Raw genomic sequence first — 24,021 nt, 5'->3', positions numbered from 1 at the left:
AAAATGATGGAGAGTTGGTAACCAAATGGACCCTTATTAGATCTTTAACTCTTGAGAGCGTAAAATGAAACCAAATGGACCCTTACGGGTCCATTTGGTTTCATTTTACCCTCTCAGGAGTTACATTATTGTTAAACAACTGCATTACTTAAAGGGATAGTTCACCCCCAAAATGACTTTTTTTCTATCGATTAGTCACTCCATGGAGACTTGAATTCATGGATAATTTTTGATGACCAGCAGCGGTTCCAGTAGGAGACACAAAGACTCTCCTTTGGCTCTCCTACCGGAACCGCTGCCTACCTGCGACAAAAACAAAACAATATCCATGAATTCGGGCGACTAATGGGGCGACTAATCGATAGGAAAAAAAAGACGAATATGGGTGAACTTTCCCTTTAATTTACAAGAAGTCTTACACAATATTAGAGAATGTAGAAGAATTGTTATTTTTGATCAACGTTTGCCTGTCATTATCTCTCCTATGGTACCAACATCAACACAGCGTGGAATTGCGGACAAAATCGTATCCAACGACAACAAAATATCGTTTTTCTTGAGTCTGAGAGTCTAAATCTCATCAAACGGTGGTCCGTGGCTCAAATGCCGAATAAATAATGGCCCTTGATATGAAAAGGGTTTGAAAACCACTGGTTTAGAGGAGGAGGAGGAGGGGAGAGGAGAGGAGGGAAGGAGAGACGAAGGAGAGGACCGTAGCGTTGCTCTGAGCCTTACACTCGCATGCAACACAGAGTGATCTCTCTCTACCCAAATCCTTTATGAGGGGATTTCACAAGCCACCAATAATCCACTGGCATGCATTGCAAAGTAGCGTTCCTCTCAACCCCCCCCCCCCCCCCCACACCCACCACCACTCTTATTTCGCTCCATTTCTTCTCTTCTTTCTCATGGATTCCTTATTCCTAAAAATACTTTTTTTAACCACAGACTGGGAGAAGGAGGCGGAGGAGGAGGGTGGGGTCTTTTTTTTTTTATATCCATAAAATCATGCCTGAAATGTTTGAGGGAGGATTTTTTTTGGCTCTAAGCACTAAGCACTTTCTGGCACTAAGCACTAAGCTGGCACTAAGCACTAAAATAGCAGATCTACAAGCTCATAGCGCGGCACCGAGTGCCGCGCTATGAGCTTGTAGATCTGCTATTTTGGAAGAATCTTGAAAATGTGTGCAAATCTTTAAATATATGTTTTAAAGCGAACCTTTTTAACTCAAATCTTTGCTTCTGGGGGTCCCTGGAACAACATATTTTGAGATGGGGGTCCGTGGCCAAATGCATATGATTGTGGGGGTCCTTGACGTGAAAAAGTTTGAGAACCACTGATGTTATAGCAACAAGTTCTTTCAGAAAACTATTTAGGATTTAGAAGACATTTGTAGAATCCCCCAGAAGCAAAGATCTGAGTTACAAATGTTCGCTTTAAAGATATATACATTCAAAGATTTGCACAATGTTCAAGATTTTTCTAAAATAGCAGATCTACAAGCTCATAGCGCGGCACTCGGTGCCGCACTATGAGCTTGTATATCTGCTATTTTTGAATAGTCAAAGTATAAAATAATGGTTAAACCGGTTAAAATCGAAAATGACACAGATGCGTTCCCGGTCTTATTGGGTTAAGATGAGCCAGAAATGGTTGTGTTATACCGCTGAGTGAGATACGAGATAGCATTATGCACTGAGAGTTTGTTTTTTTGGAAGATTTCTCTACAAATACAGCTTTGGTGTTTACACTGGAAAATGGCAAAAACGACATCAAAAGACACAAAGTTTGCCATTCCGGAGGCACTTGATGAGATCACTAGCATCAGTGATGTGGAAGTAGACGAGGATTCAGTGGATGGCTCAGAGAACGAGGGCACTCTGAAGAGAATTATGTTTGGAAAGGCCTAGATCCCAGTCTATGAGTAAGTGCTGCAATTCTGTGTGCCTTATTATTGAGGGACGCTTTGTGAGCTCGTAGATGAGCTCTTTTCAAATAGACGATGTACAGCAATATAGGTTTAAAGTGCTCATGATGCCCGAGTTGCTTCTTTTGGGCTTATTTCCAGCGGTGTAAAGTAACAAAGTACATTTACTCAAGTACTGTACTTAAGTACAATTTTGAGGTACTTTTACTTTACTGCAGTATTTCCAATTTTCAATACTTTTACTTCTACTCCACTACATCTCAGAGGCAAACATTGTACTTTTACTCCACTACAATTATTTGAAAACTTTAGTTATTAGTTACTTTGCAGATATAAATGATTACATTATAAAACATACATTAACCACTTTAGCCCTATTTTATACCTAGGCTATTTGAAAATAGCCGATCTACAAGCTCCACATCGCTTCGCATCGCAACATGTTGTGAGCTTGTTGATCTGCTATAATCAAACATTTTTACTTTTACTTTTGGTACTTTAAGTACATTTTGATACCAATACTTTTGCACTTTTGCCAAGTACATTTAGAATTCCAGACTTTTACTTGTAACAGAGTACTTCTACATTGCAGTATTGATACTTTTACTTAAGCAAAACATTTGAGTACTTTTTCCACCACTGCTTATTTCTCTCGCAAAATCTGGCAACACCACCCAACAACCTCCCGGATAGAGCTGAGAGCAGCTCCCCCCCGCCAGGCAACCAGGCTGCGCTCTGTTCCAAACTCTGCCAGGAACTCCTACAAGGATGCCTCAGTACTCCCCTCAAGGACTTTCTTTTTTTACTTATGCACTTTTCTACTGATTTATGAATTCAATTCGTTTTTTAAATATAAGTTTTTATACTTTTAAATAAGCCCCTGGGTTAAGGCTAAATTGTAGCCTTAACCCATTAAGGGTATACCCGGGAAAGTATAATTTTTTAGATTTCTTTGGCTAATCAAAAATAGTTTTGTTTTATTGTGATGTGTATTATGTGGTATAATGTTTGTTTAATTATTATTCTCTTTCTATCTGCACATTTGTCCGTGTGTTATCTTTGTTTGTTTGTTTTGAAAAAACTTGATTCAGGGAATAATAGTCTCCTCCTTGCTGGAGTAAGATTGTACAATTTATTTATTTTTATATATTTTTACTTTTGATATTGACTCTGCATATTCTTGTCTATTTATCTGAATCTTGAAATAAACAAAACAGTGAAAAAAAAAAATTCTTTTGAATATATATATATATATATTTTTTTTTAAAGTGAACATTTGTAACTAAAATCTTTGCTTCTGGGGTGTCCCTGGAACCACATATTTTGAGATGGGGGTCCGTGGCCAAACACATATCATTTTGGGTGGTCCTTAACATGAAAAAGTTGAAACAATGAAAAAAGTATATGTTTTTTAAGTCCCGGATTGTAGCTTTTTAAGTTTAAGGTGTCGTTTCCCACCCTAGACATTGTAGCGGGGGGGGGGGCACTCATAAATAATGTTTTCAAATTAAATGGCAATTACCGTTGCACACGTAAAGGTCCCCACACAATGCTACTTTAGTTTTTTTTCACCTTTTTTTTATGCGTCTTTACTTTGGCAGTTACAAATCATGATTGCTGTGTGACTGTGGTGCAACACTTTGCCCATTAATATTCTAGTGTATTGTAATGAAATGTGAAAGTGGGAATGGAAGGGGGGCGCAAAACAGCTCTCCTCCGTTGGCCCTTTGGATTTTCAGCAGCGCTCTCCAAATCACTATATCCACCGAGGCTGTGGTTTGCAAGTGTGTGCTTGTGTTCAGAATTGATGGCCTGCCAGTTTGACTGTTATCTGAAGACGCGAAAGAGTGCGTGCATGCGTGTGTGTGTGTGTGTGTGTGTGTGTGTGTGTGTGTGTGTGTGTGTGTGTGTGTGTGGTGTGTGTGTGTGTGAGTGCGTGCTTGCGTGCATGCCTGTGTGTGTGCGATGGATGTATACCGCCGTCTCCTCCCTATGGTTACGTAACGGCAAGATATTGAGTGTGTCACCTGGCACCACTTTTATCTCGGCCTGCACAGATTGCATTCCGCAATCTAATGAGACAGATATTCTTTAACCCCTTCAGACCGGGAACGCATCTGTGTCATTTCTTTGGCTATTCAAAAAATAGCAGATCTACAAGCTCGTAGCGCGGCACCGAGTGCCGTGCTACGAGCTTGTAGATCTGCTATTTTTGAAAAAATAAAGTTTTGAAAATCTTTGAATATAAAATCTTTGAATATAATATATATACATTTTTAACTCAAATGTTTGCTTTTGGGGGTTCCTGGAACAACATATTTTCAGATGGGGGTCCGTGGCCAAATACATATCATTTTTGGTGGTCCTTGACATGAAAAAGTTTGAGCACCACTGATATTATAGCAACATACAGTACGTTTTTTTTCCAAAAACTGTTAGAAGATTTAGAAGACATTTGTAGAATCCCCAGAAGCAATAAGATTGGAGTTACAAATGTTCGCTTTAAAAAGATATCCATATTCAAAGATTTACACATATTTACACACTCCGCGCTATGAACTTGTAGATCTGCTATTTTTGAATAGCCCAAAGAAATCTAAACGTGACACAGATGTGCGTACCGGGGCCTTAATGGGTTAATGAAAATCCGGGATGAGGTTGCGATTGCCGTGATAAAAAAAACTTAAGGTCACACCGCGTTATCCATTCCCCACTTACACCAATGTTGTGTTATTAGTGTGTGTTGCTCCACAGAGTAATCACACATCTCATCAGATTATTGAGTTGCTTATTAAACAAGCCGAAATTGGTGGTGCTGGCAATTTAGTGCCTGTAGGGCGACAACAAAATATTCCATCAGAAAGTAATTATAAACAACCACCAATGAATAGAGCTAAGCATTAACCATGTGAAAAAACACACAGGATCCCCAACCACATCCGAATGAGGTTTGTACTTATTTTGAGCTGTAATCTGCGGCTTGGATTGTGATTAAAGTCTGAGAAATATTGACAAAATAGAATGTCACTGTGTTTGGACGGAATACATCAATATCAATCATGTGACGGGAGTGTGGGTGTTTTTCAGTGGTGGAAAAAGTACTCAAATGTTTTTACTTAAGTAAAAGTATCAATACTGCAATGTAGAATACTCTGTTAGTGAAAGTCCCGGAATTCCAAATTGACTTGAGTAAAAGTATAAAAGTATTGGCAAAATGTACTTAAAGTATCAAAAGTAAAAGTACTCATTATGCAGAATGTCCCATTACAAGTTTTAAAATGTATAGAAATCTTTTGAAGATAGCAGATCTACAAGCTCAAAATGCGTCGCATCGCGACGCATTGTGAGCTTGTAGATCGGCTATTTTCTAATGGCCAAAATGTATATAGGGCTGAAGTGTTTAATTTATGTTTAATAATAATCCAAATCTACAAAGTAACTAGTAACTAAAGTTTTCAAATAATCGTAGTGGAGTAAGAGTACAATATTTGCCTCTGAGCTGTTGTGGAGTAGAAGTAAAAGTAAAGTAGAGTACAATTGTACAAATACCTCAAAATTATACTCAAGTACAGTACTCGAGTACATGTACTCAGTTACTCTCCACCACTGGTGCTTTTAGAAGATATTTACTCACAAGAAAAGGAGGAAAAAGGGCGGTATTTCTAAAGAGTGCATAAACACGAATGTCCTCATGTAAAAAGGTCTCGCTATTACTTCAGCAGTTGCTGGTAGTGCTGCCTGAAGATTGATAGCCTTGTCACTGCCACGGGCAGGTCTTGGCACTTTCTGGCCCGTCGCCCATTGTCGACTGCCTGCATTTAGCACCCTATGAGGTTTTCCACTCTCACCAAGTTGAAAGACTAAGTAAATATTTACTCCCCAAAAACCTGTGCCTGCCAGTAATTCTACAGTAGATTCGGGCGGTCGACTGCATTCTGTGGCATTTGTGGGGGCACAATCCCTCTATTTAGTATTCCGCATATTATATGTCATTTGTTTTTTTAAGGGAGAATTGAGCATCTCTTGCTACTTTGTGATACGTTTTTGTGGAGTTTTTTTTTTTTTTTGGCGACTGAATAAAAAGCGTCTCTCGGCAGCCGGGGCAAACATGGTGCTGAGGAGGAGGAGCGGGGAGGCAAACAAGTCGTAAAGTAAAAAGTAAATGTCAGTGCCAACGGCACCCGGAGTCCCGAACAAACTGCTCCCAGGGAAACGATGATGACACAACATGGAGACACAGCGTGGGGCGTGCAAACAACAACAATACAACCCCTGATCACGATGCCACACAAAGTGAAACATCTTCTTAATCGACAATAAACAATACATAGCATATTCAGCTAGGCCTTAATTATTCCTGTATGGAAATAGACGGCAGCGAACAGCATGAGGGGATAAGAGGAGTTTTAGAGAGAGAGAGAGAGAGAGAGAGAGAGAGAGAGAGACAGAAGAAGCCATGACTAGCAGAGGGGAGAATCACCATGGAGATTTGACTTGCATTCCTTTGGTGCCCTTCACCATTGCAAGGAGCTGTTTTTGGTTTCTTGCTCTGTGTGGTTTAGCTTTTGAAGGGGAGGGGCGGTGAGGGGGTGTGTTGGGGGGGGGGGGGGTTTTGGCGCCAGAAACTGCATGTCAAACGACACATACAGTACTGTAGATGCTGGCGCTCCCTCTAGCTTGCTGGGAGCGTTGCATTGCACACAATACCAGAGAGAGGAACAACAGCGCTGCATACATAGATGCGCTGCCTGGCCCTGGCTAGCAGTGTTTTACTCTTAGCCCGGGGGTTTGCCCCGGCTGTCCGGCCCCACCGGCCCTGATGAAGAGCCATGGAGGCTTATTTTGGCAACACTGTACGTGGGCCTCCTCCTCCCTCCCTCCTCCTCCTCTTCTTCTCCAGACATCCATTCCCCGCCCCCGTCCGTCCACCCCCCACGCCCCCTCTTTGTACCTTCACCTCTCATCGAGAGAGAGAGAGAGAGAGAGCGCTCCTTTGAGACGACGAGGGGGGGAGGGAGGGGGGGGGGGGTGTGGGAGTGGGCTGCCAGGAGGCGGAATTCATCATGGCTTTGGCCCAGGGCGCTAGGTTAGCGTTAGCGCCCGAAATGGAAAAACGTGTGCAGCACGACAAGTCCAGTGTGCGTGTGTGTGTGTGTGTGTGTGTGTGTGTGTGTGCAGAGGGGTCGACACAGACCCTTGCCTCCGCCCTCCACTGAAAAAGCAGTGAAGCACCGTGCCCACCCTTTTCCACCTGGGCATCTATCACCCCGGGGGCTGGTGGAGAAATCATTTACTCTATGAGAGTTTGATTGACGATATAAAAACCAAGACTCATCAGTCTCGCCCTCTCTTTCTCTTTTCTCTTTCTCTTTTCTCTCTCTCTCTCTCTCTCTCTCTCACTCTCTTTCTTTGTCTCTCTACCCATTTCACAACCACACTCCGGCCTGGCACCGTGCCTCAGAGAGGGCAAAAGCGTTCACAAACACAGTCCCCCAACACAATCTCCCAATTGTTTTTACAGACGTAGACACTTGAAGTTCAAATGAGGCTGGGAGGGGGGCTGGGGGGGAGGTTTGGGGGGGGGTGCTGGTGCAGGCGCAAAAAACGTCACGGGTTCTCAATAGTTAACACCTCTGGGGAAATGTGTGGCTGTTTTGTCTGGTTCCGTCACAGAATCCTATAAAGCCTGGTTTATATACTTAGTCATAGGACTCTGTCACCCCTCTCTCTCTCTCTGTCTCTGTCTCTGTCTCTGTCTCTGTCTCTGTCTCTGTCTCTCTCTCTCTCTCTCTCTCTCTCTCTCTCTCTCTCTCTCTCTCTCTGGTTTTGCTTGAAGTTTCGTCCCGTCAGAGTTTTTTTTCTCTTCCTTGCCCCTGCTTGCCCCTTGGGAAATGTTGGGTCTCTGCTCTGCTACGGAGAGGGTCTTGAGACAACTTGTTGTGATTTGGCAATGTAATAAAAATGGAATGGAATTGAATACAGCGGTGTTCCGTGACAAAAATAGGCGATCTACAAGCTCACAACGCTTGCCATCATATGACACGTTGTGAGCTTGTACATCTGCTATGGTCAGTACGATGAAGTATAAATTATAGGCGTAACGTTCTGACGTGGTGGAAAGGTGACCTACTGGGGCTTAAGGAGGAGGCATCCATCACATGAAATGGAATTAGTCTAATCCAATGACATATGAATGGATTTTTTTAGGTGAAAGTGAAGGATATGCGAACGTGGAGATAATTTCGATCAATACCGTGGTCTAATTTTGGTGGAATGGAAATGTTATCACCCCCAAAGCCTAATAAAGACTTATGAATCGACCGTTAATTTAACCCTTTAAGACCGGGAACGCATCGGTGTCATTTTAAGATTTCCTCGGCTATTAAAAAATAGCAGATATACAAGCTCATAGCGAGGCGCCGAGTGCCGCGCTATGAACTTGTAAATCTGCATTTTTTTTAGAAATCGTGAACATTTTGTGCAAATTTGAATATATATTTTTTGTAAGCGAACATTTTTAACTCATGTTACAGCTTCTGGGGGTCCAGAACAAATATTTGGAGATGGGGTTCCACCGCCAAATACATATAATTTTGGGTGGTCCTTGACATGAAAAAGTTTGAGAACCACTTACAGCAACATACTGTACGTTTTTTCCAAAAACTGTTAGGATTCAGAAGGATCCCAGAAGCAAAGATTTGAGTTACAAAATATTTGCTTTAAAATATATATATTCAAAGATTAGCAAAACATTTCCACGTTTTTTCAAAAAAATAGCAGATCTACAAGCTCATAGCGTGGCTGTGGCACTCTGTGCCACGCTATGAGCTTGGTATATCTGCTCTTTTTTTTATAGCCAAAGAAATCTTAAAATGACAGAGATGCGTTCCCGGTCTTAATGGGTTAAAGGACGACTTCCCCGCTTTTCAACCTATCTTCATATAATTGGTCCTCACTAATACTCATGATAAAATGGTAAAAAAAATTCTACTTGGTCTGTGTCTCATAGGAGGGCTGTGGACAGTCCAGAAACCTGTCTACCAGTGACATCATCGTTAGGCACTGATTTTTTTTCCCCAACAAGATTTCACATTTTTTATTTAGATTTATATTAACACGAGAACAATGGCTTCATTTATTGCATTGCAACTTTCCAGGAATAGAAAGCCTGCAGTTTCTATTAGCTTGGATTCCCCATTGATGATGTCACTGGTAGACGGGACTCTGAACTGTCCACAGCCCTCTTCTGAGACACAGACCGAGTAGAAAAAAATATTACCATTTTATCATGAGTATTAGTGAGGACCAATTATATGAAGATAGGTTGAAAAGCGGTGAAGTCGTCCTTTAAGACAGACTTGAGAAAAGCCCTAGATCCAGAAACTAGGATGCATCGTTTGGACTAATGGTTGCGCTCTCTCATCCAGTGATTCTCTGAGAGGAGCATGCTTTGAAGTTTGCCCGGTTCGGTTCGATCCCCAGACCGGCAGGGAAGTGAATAAGCAACGCTCGTTCGTCTCTCTCTCAAGGCCCACCACGTGCCCTTGGATCAGGCATTTAACCCCAAACCGCTCCAAAGGAGCTGCTTAGTAGTGCAGTAAGACCGTTGTTGTACGGCAGAGCTCCCAGGTGGGTAGCAGAGCGGTGCAGGGAACCTATCCTGATAAATAAAGGTAAAAGAATAAAAAAAACACACTCTTGTCCTGGGGAGCGAGTCTGAGTGATTCTGGTTTCCATTCTAGTCTGTTTAATTAGCTAGCTTATCTAGGACATCAGTCAAATGCAATTAACTACAGGTAGTGGTGGGAAAAGTACCGTACTTAAATGTTTTATTTATTTAAGTGAAAGTATCAATACTGCAACTATAGAAGTACTCTGTTACAAGTACAAGTCTGGAATTAAAATGTACTTGACTTAAAGTACAAAAGTATGGTATCAAAATGTACTTAAAGTACCAGAAGTAAAAGTAATAAAATGTTTGAAAATAGCATATCTACAAGCTCACAACGCGTTGCGATTCGACACGTTGTGAGCTTGTAGATCGTCTATTTTCAAATAGCCTAGGTAAAAAATATGACTGAAGTGGTTAATGTATGTTTTATAATGTAACAATTTATATCTTCAAAGTAACTAGTATCTAAAGTTTTCAAATTATTGTAGTGGAGTAAAAGTACAATATTTGCCTCTGAGACGTAGTGGAGTAGAAGTAAAAGTATAGACAATTGGAAATACTCCAGTAAAGTAAAAGTACTTAAACAAACTTGTACTTAAGTACAGTACTTGAGTAAATGTACTTAGTTACTTTACACCACTGGTACCTGCCTGGTGGAATTTACACTCTTAACTCTTGAGAGTGTAAAAAACGGACCATGACAGGTCCGTTTTTCCACACTCTCAGAGTTAAATGGACACGCCGTGATTTCACAGAGTGCAGTGGTCTGTGTCCAAAAGGAAGTGAAGTTTCAGAAACCCCGCTGTTCTAATCTGACCTTGGAAGTGCTCTTGGATTTGCTCCAGCGTGGACCAGCCGATTTTTGAGAGCGTCACAGGGATTAAGGGGACCGCCTCTGTGTAATTTGGTTTATTTTTTTATTTCTTTGGGCTATTAAAAAAATTGCAGATATACAAGCTCATAGTGCGGCACCGAGTGCCGCGCTATGAGCTTGTAGATCTGCATTTTTTTTTTTTTATCTTTTTTTTTTTGCAAATCTTTGAATTTGTACAACAATTGTGGCGGAGAATTCAACAAATCTCTTCTAAATCCTAACAGTTTTTTATTTTATTTTTTATATTGCAGTGGTTCTTAAACTTTGTTCATGTCAAGGACCCCCTCAAAATTATATGTATTTGGCCGCGGACCCCCATTTCAAAATATGTTGTTCCAGGGACCCCCAGAAGCAAAGATTTGAGTAAAACAAATCGCTTTAAAAAAATATATATATTCAATGATTTGCACAAATTTTTTATAATATTTGTATATAATTTGTTAAATATATTTTCTGTTTTTATAATATTTTTTTATATCTTTTTTTATAATATTTTGTTATATCTTTTTTATAATAGCCAAAGTATAAAATAACGGTTCAAGTTGAAGTGGTTACACACTGACACTAGATGCGTTCCCGGTCTCGATGGGTTAAGCCACTGTTGCCGCTGATCAAAGGGAGCCAGATAGCTTTGAGGTGAGCGCAGTTTCCTTTCCCCCGCGCCCTCTCCTTTCCCAGAACCGCACTGTGACTGTAGATCCTTTTTCTTCTCCTTCCAAATAAGCCATTCTCCCCCAGCCTTGTCTTGATACTTTGCCCACATCGTTCTGAGAGGTAGAAGAGAAAAAAAAGCGGGGGGGTAAGATGGGGTGAGGGGAAATATAGGACTGAGAGAATATTTTTGTGAGCCGGCCGGCTTTTCTACTGCGATTTCCTGCCAGCGCGTAATTGGTTGGAATGTTTGAATTCCGAAAGCACCCGGAGGTCAGTCATGAGGCTGCGTTAGAAGTGCACCGGTCAATTGACTTCAACGCTGTCCCGTATATCCATCGCACTCGCATGTCAGAAATATGAAGGCTCCCCCAAATTGCCCCCGAGCTAATCTTTTTCCTCTGCTCTGCCCAATGCAGGGACCCTGGTTGTGCTAGAGAGTAATTGGTGATTCTTGACGGGTTTCCTGTCTGTGCCTCTCCTCGGGGTTAGAGTGGGATGTCGGAGGAGGTAGGCTTTGGTCAAGACGTCACGTGTGGCTATCCTCTGGCTGATCCAGTTTCAATTATTAAGGAATTGGTGGAGGAGCTTTATGCGAGCGGAACAGGGAACCCACATACTGAACTGAACGGCACGGCACGCGCGCTTCAGACAAAAAGAAAGAAATCAGCGGTAAGCTTAGAGATTTGAACCATGTGTACGCTGCCATCTGTGCAATTTTCATTATATCGAGGAGCCAACAGAGCAGGATTTCCTCCACCAGATTGGCAGAAAGTTGTGGATTAATGTATTTGATCCTTGAGCATCTTGAAGCTTGATTCTATTCATTGTCACGGAGCCCGAGAAGAGCTGGAGCAAAGATAGCCAGAGAAACCACAAGCTGTTGAGAGGCATTGTTGATGATGCCCAGGCTCAAACATCTGTTTGAGCTGATCAAAAAACACTTGACACATGCGTTATTTTTTTGCTGTGATGATTTAGTTAGAGGGCCAAGTCTCTCTGCACTGCAACAAGCAAGAGGCGACGTAACGGCAATCAACATTCCGCATAACCCTTTAAGACCGGGAACGCATCTGTGTCATTTTCAGATTTCTTTGGCTATTAAAAAAAATAGCAGATATACGGCACCGAGTGCCGCGCTATGAACTTGTATTTTATTTTTTTATTTTTTTTTATTTTTTTGAATTTTTTTGCAAATATTTGAATATATATATTTTTAAAGGGAACATTTTTGACTCAAATCTTTGCTTCATGGGGGTCCCTATTACAAATTATTTTGAGATGGGGGTCCGGGGCCAAAAACATTTTGGGAGTCCTTGACATGAAAAAGTATGCAAACCACTGATATAGAAACATACGTTTTTCCCCAAAAAACTGTTCGGATTTAGAAGACATTTGTAGAATCCCCCAGAAGCAAAGATTAGTTCACTTTAAAAAATGATATATATATTCAAAATATTTGCAAATACGTTTCACGATTTTTTTCCCCCTCCAAAATAGCAGATCTACAAGCTCATAGCTGAGCTTGTAGATCTGCTATTTATTTTTTTTGTAGCCAAAGAAATCTTAAAAAATGACACAGATGCGTTCCCGGTCTTAATGGGATAAAGCCCAGGCTTGCTTGATGCAAACTTTGGAATGCACACTGTCAGTGTGCCAGGGATTCGGGGCGGAAAAACAACAGTATCAGTTTGTGGATGAGGGGGGGGGGGCTGGGGGTGCTTGAAGCCCACTCATTGTGATACACTATCTAAAGATATGATACAAGAGACTGAGGGAGAGAGAGCTTTTATTCCGCCTGTGTGGAAGCTTTCCAGAAAAAAAAGAGACACGCCGCTGCAGTACTATATGGCTGGAGGCGTTGGAAAGAAGAGAGAACAAAGAAGAAAAAGGAATCTTGGAAATAAAGATGTTTCATTCTTTTTTTCTTTCTTTTCTTTTTTTTTTCAAAAAGCTACGTAAGGGTGCCAGAAGGCATTTTGGAGAGCGAGCTAAATGTGTTGGGAATTGATAGTTGACACCTGCAGGGCAACGAGAGTTTCTTAACATGTGAGTTGATAGTTGACAACCTGCAGGGCAATAAGAGTTTCTTTTTATTTTAAACATTTTTTTATCCCACGATTTTGTAACCCTTTTTCACCCGGTGCCAAGTTTTTCTAAGTGATCCCGGGCGCTACACTCCCCCATGCACCAGCCTAGGGAGGCCAGGGCCGAGCTCATGCCTCCTTCAATGCATGAGAGCCAACTGACCTTCTTGTCACCTGACAGGGGGGAGTTTCCCCGGTAGGACGTATAGCGTGTGGAAGGAACACATTATTCCAACCAGTTCCCTTCCCCTCCATCAGGCGCCCCTGGCTGTCATGGGGGAGGCGGTATAGCGACCAGGATTACTACGTGTTTTTGTGAGGGCAATAACTACTGGGAGAACATGCAAACTCCACACAGAGAATAAGAGTTTCTTAACATGTGAGTTGATAGTTGACAACCTGCAGGGCATTAAGAGTTTCTTAAAGGTTCTGACATTAACTTTTTACATTTTTTAATTTTGTATGTTTTTGGGGGGGTTTTATGACCTCAATTACATCCAAAAACTGAACTTTGAACATTCAGTGGATTTTCTGTGGTCTGTTTTTTTTTTGAATAATTAGGCTGAAAAGTAATCTGGGATTGGCCCCTTGACTCTGATGTCATTGTCACTTAATCCCATCCCCTCTCCTCCCCGCCCCTCCCCTCCCCTATCCTTTCCTTTGGGGGGGCGGAGCAGAGGCAATGATTGACACCCACAGGCAAAGATTACTTTTGACATTGCAGTTGAAAAGACTTTAGAAATGTGAGAGAAAAACACCTGCAATGGCTCACTAGAGTGGAATTTTCAGTTAAAACTTTTTATGCATGTTTGAAGGACCATGACAAAGACTTTTAATGTGTTGTAAAACTGAATGTCATGAAACCTTTAACATGTGAATTGATAGTTGACAACCTGCAGGGCAATGAGAGTTTCTTAACAGAAGGGAAACAGTTGGATGATGTGTGTCGCCACGTTTGTTATTTTCCTGCAGGAACTGATGTCTTGAAAAGGCAGCCATATAGAAACACTGTGGAAATGACATTCGTGCCATCCATCTCTTTTGCCTCAGTTCTCCTTCCGCCGCCTGTGAATGGTTCTCAATGCATATTTGATGATACAGAGGTAGTTGCCCTTAAAACACCACTCCCCTTTACCACTCGCAGGAGGAGACATGGAGTAATTGATATGCATTTTAATTTCCCAGTCCTGGCCCTTTAACATGCATTAGCCGTGCTGAAGTGGAATGGTGTTGGCTGTCATTGCCCTTTTCACAGAGACGACGGTGCGCTTTAGGTTCGCCGGACAATTTATTTGCCCAATGAGAGAGTTTCCTATACGCTATCTGCACTCGCAGGTCAGCTTGAGCCTCTGCCATATTAAAAGATAGGGGGGAGAGGAGGAGTATCGCCCGAATAAGCGTTGGGTTTCGTTTAAGGAGTCTGGCGTGGTTCATTTGACAGGAGAGCCGGGGTGACGTGTATCCGCTCATCTGTTAAAAACCTCAGACTTTGAACAATTCGGCCCTCCTTGAGCTGTTTACCAAACGTGAGGTGATTACATTCGTTCCAATCAGCCCATAACCTTCCAGTCTCTGACCCACAGTTTCACTTCCTAGACCATGGCTCCACAGACCAGCTCCAGAGCCCCTGTGGAGACCTGAAACAGAGCCCCTGTGGCGACCTAAAACCACGGAGCAAAAACAGCCACACGTCTCTGTGATTATTGCAATAGATGCCCATTGTGTCTCCAAACACCAACAGTCATTTCAAACCCTAACGCCCCCCCCCCCTCGCCATTCCGAGAACAATCTAACAAACTCTAACTTCTCCGGCAGTTGTTTTCCAGCCTCTAGGAACTATAAGCAAACTTGTCTGTCTTGTGTTATCTCGGCATTTCCATCATGCCGCCCGGCTCTCCTCCGAGGCAGCCCGCCGCGACAGGATATTGATGGGGCCCCTCTTCTCCAGAGCGACCCCCAAACTCCCAACCCCGTCCCTTTTCTCCTCCTCACCCATCCTCCTTTTATCCCCGTCCCATTTCAGCCTTGAACATCCATCCCCCTCCTCCTCCGCAGGGCAAAGAGTTCAAACTCCTAGCGGAGTAGAGCTATAGCTGTCTGGCTCTCCGTCAGCCTCACTCTCTGCCCTCCGGAGACCGCAGAGTTCAGATGTCAGAGTGGGGTGATTGAAAATCAACCTAGTCTCAGAACGGAGAGGGGAGCGTGCTCTCTTGCGCCTTGCGCTCTGTTAACACAATTAGACCGGGAAAGCATCTGACGTGTAATTTTTTGATTTATTTGGCTATTCAAAAATAGCAGATATACAAGCTCATAGCGCGGCACCGAGTGCCGCGCTATGAGCTTGTAGATCTGCTATTTATTTTTTTTATCGTGAAAATTGTGAAAATCTTCGAATGTATTTTTTCAAGCGAACATTTGTAATTCAAATCTTTGCTTCTGGGGGATTCTACAAATGTCTTCTAAATCCTAACAGTTTTTTGAAAAAAACATATTTGCTATAATATCAGTGGTTCTCAAAAATGATATGGCCGTGGACCCCCATCTCAAAATATTTTGTTCCAAGGACCCCCAGAAGTTGTAACGGAGTTAAAAAAAAATATATCATTCAAAGATTTGCACACATCTTCACGATTTTTCAAAAATAGCAGATTTTTAGTGCCGCGCTATGAGCTATCTGCTATTTTTGAATAGCCCAAAGAAATCTTAAAAATGACAGAAATGCGTTCCCGGTCTTAATGGGTTAACATAAGTGAGCGGCTGTCACCCATTCTGTTAGCATCAACACTTTTCGTTGGGCAGCCCTGCGGAGAGGGATTGCTTCTCGTGCGCGGGGAGTGAGATTGTTGTCGGGTGCCCTGCTCTGCCCCGAGGATGGAGGGCTGGCAGGAGGCCCCCTTGTGCATGCCTGCTTCATTTCTAAAAGATGATGGAGCGGGAGAGGGCAACTGGCACTGGAACAGGCCGGTTCTGACAGATCTGAATAGCCAAAAAAAAAAGAGAAAACGCTAACGAAAGAATTTGACTTTTTATCAACGCTTCGGGGTAGACAGCTGTGCCTCCCGAGTCACAGAGAACCCTGTGGCCCTTGGGCAGGCATGAGTGCTGCTGGACACGTACCAGTGGTGTAAAGTAACTAAGTACATTTACTCAAGTACTGTACTTAAGTAAAATTTTGAGGTATTTTTACTTTACTGGAGTATTTCCAATTGTCTATACTTTTACTTCTACTCCACTACATCTCAGAGGCAAATATTGTAAACTTTAGTTATAGTTATTTGCAGATATAAATGATTACATTATAAAACATACATTAACCAATTCAGTCCTATTCTTTACCTAGGCTATTTGAAAATAGCCGATCTACAGGCTCACAACGCGTCGCGACGCGTTGTGAGCTTGTAGATCTGCTATTTTCAAACATTTTAGTACTTTTACTTTTGGTACTTTATAAGTACATTTTCACACCAATACTTTTGTACTTTTACCCAAGTAAATTCTTCATTCCGGACTTTTACTTGTAGAGTATCCTTCTACATTGCAGTATTGATACTTTTACTTAAGTAAAACATCTTGAGTACTTTTTCCACCACTGGACACACACGTCACCGCTCACGGGGGGGAAGCAGAGTTTACGGGGTGAGGTGGGTGGGTGGGTGGGTGGGGGGAGACGGGAAGCCAACGGGGGGGGCGGTCCATCTCGGAGAGACGATGCCAGGTCTTGATAGCAAGAAGAAGTGCACCGTCCTCGGTGTGACTCAATACCTCAGCAGAGAGACAGGAAATCTTTCCCCTAATCCTCTAATGTGATGAGAGAACCGAGGGCCTCTTAGAGCAGAGCATCAAACATGCACACACTTTGTCAGTTTGTCATGCTCTCATCCTCTCTCTCTCTCTCTCTCTCTCTCTCTCTCTCTCTCTCTCTCTCTCTCTCTCTCTCTCTCTCTCTCTCTCCATGTTCTCTCTCTCTCTCTCTCTCTCTCTCCATGTTCCATTACATCTCGTGAGCCTCTCATCCGCTCCAGGTTTCTCCCCCATATACACTTCACATTCCCTTTCATCCCGTACGGTTCCTCTCGCCGCCCCAATCCTGCCTTCATCCCCTCACTTTCCATGTCTCTCCTCCCTGTCTTTTATCAGCCCTCGTCATGCTGTCTGTGACAGTGGCGGAAAGTAACTAAATACATTTACTTCTACTCCACTACACCTCAGAGGCAAATATTGTACTTTTACTCCACTGCAATGATTTGAAAACTTTAGTTTCTAGTTACTTTGTAGATTTGGATTATTATTACAAAACATGCATAAACCTATTTGAAAATAGCCGATCTACAAGCTCACAACGCGTCGCACGGTGACGCGTTGTGAGCTTGTAGATCGGCTATTTTCAAAAGCCTTTTGCACATTTTAGACGGGACATTCTGCATAACTAGTACTTTAACTTTTGGTATTTAAGTACATTTTGATGCCAATATTTTTGTACTTTTACGCGAGTACATTTTGAATTCCGGACTTTTACTTGTAGCAGAGTATTTCTACATTGCAGTATTGATACTTTTACTTAAAGTAAACGATTTGAGTACTTTTTCCACCACTGCTGTCTGAGATCTGTCCATTTCCACTGCTGCTGACCTCATAAAGATAAAGTAAAGAGGATTCCACCCCCTTCCGCGGCATCTTAACAAAATCACACCGCATACGCCATTTATAGGATAAAGAGCTTAAATATTAAACATAATATAGCCGTACGAAATTGTCATGCAGTGTTACCCCGAGGGCCATATGATGATTCATCCCCCACTTCAGCATCTGTCATGCTTACTTAGCTTATACACGCTGAAAATAGCAGATCTACAAGCTCACACGTCGCGCTGCGTAGCGCTACGCGCCGTGAGCTTGTAGATTCGGGCTCGAGAAAACACGACCACTGCCAGTCTTGTCAGTCGCCATAGGAGCCCCAAGGCGTTTAATTCATTCAAAGCCGCGGCTTTATACACAGAATACAGATGATGCCACCATATATAGTGTACAGGTTGTTCATGTACATGCTTTTATGTGTGAGGCAGATGGGTCTTTTCTTGCTAAGGGGTGTGGGTGTGTTTTCTTTTCAGATGTTTGTAGTCAAATGAAAAAACTACCCAAGCCAGCAGCCGCCTGTAATCCCTGACGACAGCCATGCAATCACTGATTTGTGAACTTGAGCATGTGTTGAATAGTAAACAAGACCAAACAGCATAACCCATTAAGACCGGAAACGCATCTTCTCTGTCATTTTAGATTTCTTTGGGCAAGATCTACAAGCTCGTAGCGCGGCACAGAGTGCCGCGCTACGAGCTTGTAGATCTGCTTTTTTTTATCGTGAACATTTGTGCAAATCTTTGAATATATATATATTTTTTTTTAAGCGAACATTTGTAACTCAAATCTTTGCTTCTGGGGGATTCTACAAATGTCTATTAAATCATGTTGCTATAATATCAGTGGTTCTCAAACTTTTTTCATGTCAAGGACCCCCAAAATGACATGTATTTGGCGGTGGACCTAGGGACCCCTCAGAAGCAAAGATTTGAGTAAAAAAAATTCGCTTAAAAAAAATATATATATATAAATATATATATATATATATATATATATATAATATATATATATATATATATATAAGATTTGCACACATTTTCACTATTTTTCAAAAATAGCAGATCTACAAGCTCGTAGCGCGGCACCGAGTGCCGCGCTACGAGCTTGTATATCTGCTATTTTTGAATAGCCAAAGAAATCCTAAAAACGACACACAGATGCGTTCCCGGTCTCAACGGGATAACCAGGGCCGCCGATATGAAGATCTGTTGAGCATGCGCAAGGTCATTCGTCTTCCACATCCACCGGTAAATCTAAAGAAATCTCTATTCAGAACCAGGTGCCATATCAGTCATTTAGATCGGCTATAGCGACTAGAGTTTGAAAAAGATGATTGCTGCGATAAGGGGTGACGGTGCCACCACGCAGGATATAGTACGTGATAATTACTGTTTTTGCAGGCGGACATGCGGAACCTGGAACAGATTGGAAATTGGATTGTAGGTTTAGCTGAAATCACTCCCCTATCCCTCATCCATACCTGATCGTGACTCTGGGAGTGTCTGGAGCGAACTTTTCATGACATTTTCGGGATTAGATTTTGGGCGAAAAACAATGTTGCAATGTCAGACTGCGTGACCCTCGGGTGAACTCGATCAGCGTCTTCACCTTAATTGGACAAGGATTGTGGGTCTCGGCAGGCGGCGAAACGGAATACGTTTTTTGGTTTCTGTCTGATTTGTTTTGTTTTGTTTATGTGTTGTCATCTCAGTCACAGTAATGTGAGCCACCACCCACCCCCCCCTGGTTCTCTCATTGTGTGTGTTAGAGAAACACAGTTTATTTGTCCCTCCAGAGTGTGTGAGTGTCTCGCTAGAATCTGATACTAGCCCCAACATCCAGCCTCCCTCGACGCGCGCTCGCGCCCGCACACACACACACACGCATGCACGCACACGCACACACACACACCTTCCTTAAACTCCCTGCCACACTCAGCTCTTGTCTCGTTCTGTTCCAGCCTTCTCGGCTCTCCAATTTGCACTTTTATTTCCAAACAAACATTTAACCAACATTAACCCTGGTAGCTTATCCCTTTTTTGGGGGCATGTCATTATAGGCAAAACTGTGCAAAAACATTTAAAAATGTGTCAATATTTGTTTACAATTTCACAAAAAAAAAATTTCGCATCGTGAATCGTGACATGTTTTGAGCTTTTAGATCAGCTATTTTTAAAAAGTCGTCCACCCAGGGAGAGAATCTCGGGCTTATAGTGGTGTTCTCATGGAAATTCAAAGTGTGAGTTGGTCAGCGGCCGATGATATTCAAGGCTTTTCTCTTACTGCCATTGATTCGATCCAGGATGCCTCGTTGCATAAAGCATGGCCTGCCCCTATGTTGATGTACATAACTTATTGATCGGGAGGCCAGAAAGGGGAGGTGATGCATCCATTTATTAAATGTTTGGCCTTCATGACACGTTCTCACTGCCGGGGGGCTCGTTTTCATCCCCCCTCTTCATGTTAGATGCACTCCAAGCCTCTTTCATTGTGGCTGTAGTGTCTGCTGTAGAGGAGAGACACCCCAGTGACAGAAGATTGTCACTCATGAAGGAGCCGGTAGGAGGATTTCAGTGCCAAGGCGGAGGCTTAAGCTAGATGAGTTTCCGACGTAAGATGATGGGAATGCACAGACGCAGGCACACACACACACACACACACACACACACACACACACACACACATACACACACACACACACACACACACACACACACACACACACTACCAGAGCCTGCTGTCCAACAGTGATTATAGGCACTGGGTGTATATCATCCATGTGTTGCCGTCTGGCCTCACACAGCTAGCCTGGAGGAGGAACCACACGCCATCTGATCTTAACCTCCTGATCCCTTGACTTCCCCATCGCCATGGCAACTAGCTATCACTAGCTATACCCCCTAACCCCCCCCCACCCCTCCACCTCTTAGCCCCCCCTCCTCCCCACCCACCCGCCTCCCCCCCCCCCCAGCTGTTAACCCATTAAGACCGGGAACGCATCTGTGTGTCCTTTTTTAGATTTCTTTGGCTATTCATTGGTTGTAGATCTGCTATTTGTGGAGAAAAAAATCGTGAAAATGTGTGCAAATCTTTGAATATAATAATTTTTTTACTCAAATCTTTGCTTCTGGGGGTCCCTGGAACAACATATTTTGAGATGGGGGTCCGCGACCAAATACATATCATTTTGGGGGTCCTTGACAAGAACCGCTGATATTATATTATTTTTCAAAAATAGCAGATCTACAAGCTCGTAGCGCGGCAATGAGCTTGTATATCTGCTATTTTTTAACGAAATAAATCTAAAAAATGACACACAGATGCGTTCCCGGTCTTTAATGGGTTAAGTCGTCAAGATGTGCGTTGCCATACCCAGCGTGTGGTCCTCAAAGGAAGAAGAGCACCAGTCACGATGATGGACCAGCTGTAGGCTATACCGCATGCCATCATTTTGACAGTCACACCCTCTACACACTGTGTACTGAATTGGCACATATGTACAAAAATACCTCAACTTTGTTGCCAGTTTGTAACCCACACACACAGGCTGGTTGCTTCGCCTCCGCGTTCACCTCTACCCGCCTATGTGCCATACTGTATTTATCCTGACCCTAAATGAACCGCCGAGGAGAAGAAGTTGTGCTCGCCCGCTTTGTTTTTGAAGGCGTCTCCTGCTGCACGTTTTATTATAAAAGTGTTTAACTCATTAAGACCGGGAATGCACCTGTGTCATTTTAAGATTTATTTGGCTATTTTGGAAAAATCGTGAAAATGAATGCAAATCTTTCAATATATATATGTTACTGGGAATTCTACAAATGTCTTCTAAATCCTAACAGTTTTCTAAAAAGACGTATGTCGCTATATCAGTGGTTTTTCAAACTTTTCCATGTCAAGGACCACCCAAAATTATATGTATTTGGTCGCGGACCCCCATCTCAAAATATGTTGTTCCAGGGACCCCCAGAAGCACAGATCGGAGTTAATAATGTTAGTTTTAAAACGAAAAGATATGCACAAAGTTTCCACGCTAAAAAAAAAAACAGCACATCTACAAGCTCATAGCGCGGCACCGCAGATCTACAAGCTATGAGCTTGTAGATCTGCCATTTTTGAATAGCCAAAGAAATCTTAAAATGACACAGATGCGTTCTCGGTCTGAAAGGGTTAAATGGGAAAAAATAAAAGAAAAAAATAAACCTGGCCAGCTGTGTTTTGAACGTTCCCACAGGGGGGCTGCCGGCCGCCCGGCGTCTCTCTCTGGGACTGTAAGTGGTTGGAGCGGGGAGGAGGAAAAAAAGGAAAACTTGGAGTCTGTTTTGCAGCAGCCAGGCGAGATGCAGCCTGGTTGCTTTTTTTGTTCATTGGTTCTCAAACCTTTTCATGTCATATGAATGTATTCATGGCCGCAGACTCTCACCTGAAAATATTTTGTGCCCGGGACCCCATACAGGTATCTGTACTTTTTGCCTGGGAACCAGACAAATAATCTGTCAAAATTGCCCTCAGCAGATTTTGGTCCGGCACCGCTCCGTTGTGATTGGACTTCACTCCCTCTGAAGTAGTGAGGGACCAATCAGTATGCAAATGTGGGGCGGGTTTATCACCTGAGGCATTTTTTGAATAGGCTCTATGCACAGCAGCCATAGTATCACAGGTGTTACCAATGATACTAATGAAGGCTCAGTTCCATTTAGAGTAGCACAGTGGTTCTCAAACTGTTTTAATTTCCACGACCACCATAACTCTGAGAGCTCTCAGAGTCACACACCCGTAAGAGGCCATTTGGAACCCCCTCAAGGAACCACGAGGGTCCCTGAACCCCAATTTTAGACCCACTGGTGTAGCAGAGTGTTTCCAGTGAGCCAACGTGCACAATATCAGCACCCTGACTCTGTTTGACCAGAATGGAACAGAGCCTTCATTAGTATCATTGGCAACACCTGTGAATGTCTTCACAATATGGCTGCTGTGCATAGAGCCTGTTCGCCCCTTGGAAATGCAGGTTCCACGCTGAGATTCCAGACTAATATCTACGCCGTGACATTAGGCCGGCCATGTCAGGCTATCTGTACTCTGTACTATTCTCTGCTCATAAGCGCTCCTATCGCTGTTATGCCGATGATGACACTCAACTGACCGCCCCGACCCCCCCCTCTCTCTGCCACTCAGGTCTCAGAGCGCATCGCTACATGTCTGGCTGACACATCTCACACAGTGGATGTCTTCTCACCACCTCAAGCTGAACTCAGACAAGACCGAGCCGCTCTTCTTCCCAGGTAAGTCCTCCTTTACCTCCCATCTAGGATCTCACTGTTTCCATAGACAACTAACTCCCTGATGTGGCGTCTGTCTGTTCCAACGGGGCCAAGATACCTTTGGTGTTGTCCTGGACAGTCAGCTCTCATTCAAGGCACACATTGCAGCGGTCCACTCGATCCTGTGGGATCAGACCGTTCCTCAGACTCCCCAGGAGTCTGCCGAGCTTAATCCAGGCCTCAGTCCAGGCATGTGCTGACTTAAGCCCCTCCAAATGACCCATGGATCTTCACATATCCCCCCCCCCCTTCTCCGCTCCCTCCGTTGGCGACTAGTTGCTGCTCGTACCGATTTAAAAGCTGTGTGAACCCTCCTTAACCCTTTAAGACCGGGAACGCATCGGTGTCATTTTAAGGCTATTCAAAAATAGCAGATATAGAAGCTCATCGTGCGGCACCGAGTGTCACGCTATGAGCTTGTAGATCTGCGGAAAAATACATATCATTTTGGATGGTCCTTGACATGAAAAAGGTTTGAGAACCACTGATATTATAGCAACATAAGTTTTTTTCCTAGGATTTAGAAGACATTTGTAGAATCCCCCAGAAGCAAAGATTTGAGTTACAAATGTTCACTTTAAAAAATATATATATTCAAAGATTTGCAAAAAAAATCAAAACATTTCAAAAATAGCAGATCTACAAGCTCATAGCGCGGCACTCGGTTCCCGCTCTTAATGGGTTAATACACCCGGGACAACGCTCTGCACGTCCCCAAACTCTTCTCCTCTCCTGGCTCCCACTCCTCTCTGCGTTGTGTTTATCTTGCTTATTGTAAGTCGCTCTGGTTAAGAGCGCCTGCCAAATGCCTCAATTGTAAATTGAAAACGGTTAAAATGTCATTTGGCTATTTTCA

At 43.0% G+C, this 24,021-nt stretch overlaps 1 protein-coding gene across 1 annotated transcript in view; it reads left to right on the top strand.

Moving 5' to 3' along the window:
* Nucleotides 1–24,021, top strand: part of plxnb2b (plexin b2b) — a 224,437-nt gene that overhangs the window by 49,874 nt on the left and 150,542 nt on the right. Inside the window, exon 2 of the mRNA XM_080437931.1 lies at nucleotides 23,020–23,126. Coding sequence (XP_080294057.1) covers nucleotides 23,069–23,126 — 58 coding nt within the window. The 5' untranslated portion in view covers nucleotides 23,020–23,068. The remainder of the gene's footprint in view (nucleotides 1–23,019; nucleotides 23,127–24,021) is intronic.

This window comes from Gymnoscopelus braueri (assembly GCF_963280865.1).
Source record: "Gymnoscopelus braueri genome assembly, chromosome: 9".
NCBI classification, from domain to species: Eukaryota; Metazoa; Chordata; class Actinopteri; order Myctophiformes; family Myctophidae; genus Gymnoscopelus; species Gymnoscopelus braueri.
This window is presented reverse-complemented; position numbering and strand designations above follow the sequence as displayed.